Source organism: Spinacia oleracea, chromosome 4, assembly GCF_020520425.1.
Source record: "Spinacia oleracea cultivar Varoflay chromosome 4, BTI_SOV_V1, whole genome shotgun sequence".
Classification (NCBI taxonomy): Eukaryota; Viridiplantae; Streptophyta; class Magnoliopsida; order Caryophyllales; family Amaranthaceae; genus Spinacia; species Spinacia oleracea.
Window position 1 is genome coordinate 125,015,519 of NC_079490.1, and position 2,498 is coordinate 125,018,016.

The following is a 2,498-nucleotide window of genomic DNA, read 5'->3' on the forward strand; positions in this document are numbered from 1 at the left end:
GTTATGAGATTTGGAAAGAAAGGGAAGTTAAGCTCTAAGTACATAGGCCCATACGAAATCTTAGAACGAATTGGAAAGGTAGCCTATAGACTAGCCTTGCCTATGGACTTGCATAGAGTGCATAACTTGTTTCATATATCTCAGTTGAGAAAGTATGTTCAGGATAAGTCGCATGTGTTGCAACCGGAAACCATAGAATTAGACCAAAGTTTAACTTTCGAGGAAAGACCTGTCAAAATCCTGGATAGTAAAGTGCGTAGTACACGTACTAAGGATGTGAAGATTGTCAAAGTGTTGTGGTCTAATCAAGAATCTGAGGAATCAACTTGGGAAGCCGAGGACGAAATGAGAAAGAAATATCCCGAGCTTTTTCCCGAGGTTAGTTGAGTTTTTTTTTTTTGGCAAATAATAATGAGCTTTATTTACCAAGTAATCAGAGTGTTAACAAACTCTGAAAACACCAACTGTCCAACAGACACAACCAAGCACCTAGCTAACCAACACAAGCTAGCAAATGAGCACAGAGGCTACTACTGACATCTACACTCAACATTAAACATAATGTTGCTAACAACAGTCTTAACTGGATCAACATGATCCCTAAAGACCTTAGCATTTCTTTGCAACCAAATACAATAAACAGACTCAATGAAAGCTATACTATACTTGAAAGCTTGCTTCTGTGTGCTTCTGCTTTTCTTCACTGCAATCTGAACTTCCTCATGCCAAGGCAACACATTTCTATTCACACCTAAAGAAAGCAGAACCTGCTTCCAAATCTCCTGAGAATAGGAGCAAGAGAAGAAAAGGTGCTCCAAGTTTTCATTTTCCACCTGACACAGACCACAAATACCATCAATATTTAGCTTCCATCTTATCAATCTGTCTTTTGTAGCAAGTCTGTTCTGCACTGCTAGCCACACAATGAAGGTGCTCTTTGGACTAGCATGGCTATTACAAATCAATCTCTTCCATCCCACCTGAGCTCCAACTGAATGAAGAAACTTGTACATTTTCTGAATTCTGAATTTACCAGCTTGCACAAACTGATCCACTCCATTTGCCTGCAGAAATACTTCTCTATTATGCCAAATTTTCCTTAATGACCAAGTTAAACCATTAGGAATTGGCATAGTCCAGAAGTCTCTATGCTGAATGTAATAAGCATGAATCCACCTCACCCAAAGCCTATCCTGCTTCAAAGCTAAAGCCCAACAGTGTTTCAAAACTGCTGCTTTATCCACACAGTTAGATCCTTAAGATTCCACCCTCCACAACTCTTAGGGAAACACAATTGCTCCCAAGAGATAGAAGCTTTCCTAGAATCTGCATCAGCACCAGTCCACAAGAAACATCTACAAATTCTCTGAATCTCCTTCATCACCTTTTTAGGCATAACAAAAATCTGACACCAGTAGAGCTGAATACCAAAAAGTACAGATTTCACCAGTTGCAGCCTACCTGCATAGGAAAGGAACTTAGAAGTCCAGCTCTTGATTCTAGCAACAGTTCTATCAATGAGAGGCTTGCAGTCTGTGAAGGAGAGCTTCCTAGTTGTAAGAGGGACACCCAAGTATCTGAAAGGGAAAGAACCCTTAGGAACCCCAATTGAGCTAACAATACTGGAAGCAACTTGATCAGAAACACCTGCCAAATAAACTTCACTTTTGTGCAAATTAGCTTCCAAACCAGAAGCCAAAGAAAACTTGGTAAAAGCATCAAAAAGAGCTTTCACAGCACCCTCATCAGCTCTAGAGAACATCAACAAATCATCAGCAAACATCATATGGGTGAGATCCAACTTTTTGCATCTAGGATGATAAGAGAAGTTAGTATCTTCAGCAAGAGCAGCAAGACACCTTGACAAATATTCCATACCCAAAGCAAACAAATAAGGTGAAATGGGATCACCTTGTCTCAACCCTTTCTTTGCAGGAATTGGTTTAGTGGGACAACCATTTATCAGAATGGAATAAGAAACAGAATAGAGGCACTGCATCACCCAATTCACAAACTTCATAGGGAATCCTAGCTCTGAAAGCATGGTTTTCAAGAAAGGCCACTCTAAAGAATCATAGGCTTTTTTCAGATCCACCTTGATCATACACCTAGGAGAAACATGTTTTCTAGAATAGCACTTCACCAACTCACAAGCCAGCAAAATATTATCAGAAATGGATCTACCAGGGATGAAACCAGATTGAGAACAATTTACCACTGTACCAATAACACCTTGCATTCTAGCAGTAAGAATTTTGGAGATAATTTTGTAAACAACTGAGCAGCAAGCAATTGGCCTAAAATCCTTCACACAAGAGGCATTCTGAATCTTAGGAACCAAAGTAACTGAAGTGTTGTTCACTTGCTTTAACATCACCCCAGTTCTGAAAAACTCTCTTACTGCTTCATAAACATCTGCTTTCACAATCTCCCAAGCTTTAAGAAAGAACAAACTATTGAAACCATCAAGCCCAGGGGCTTTATTGATATCAATACCT

General features: G+C 39.6%; 1 protein-coding gene across 1 annotated transcript; it reads right to left on the reverse strand.

The window, feature by feature from the left end:
• Window positions 1–530: 530 nt before the first annotated feature.
• Window positions 531–1,133, reverse strand: LOC130471858 (uncharacterized). Its single transcript, XM_056842189.1, has one exon. The coding sequence runs from the start codon at window positions 1,131–1,133 to the stop codon at window positions 531–533; it is 603 nt and encodes a 200-aa protein (XP_056698167.1).
• Between the last annotated feature and the right edge of the window lie 1,365 nt (window positions 1,134–2,498).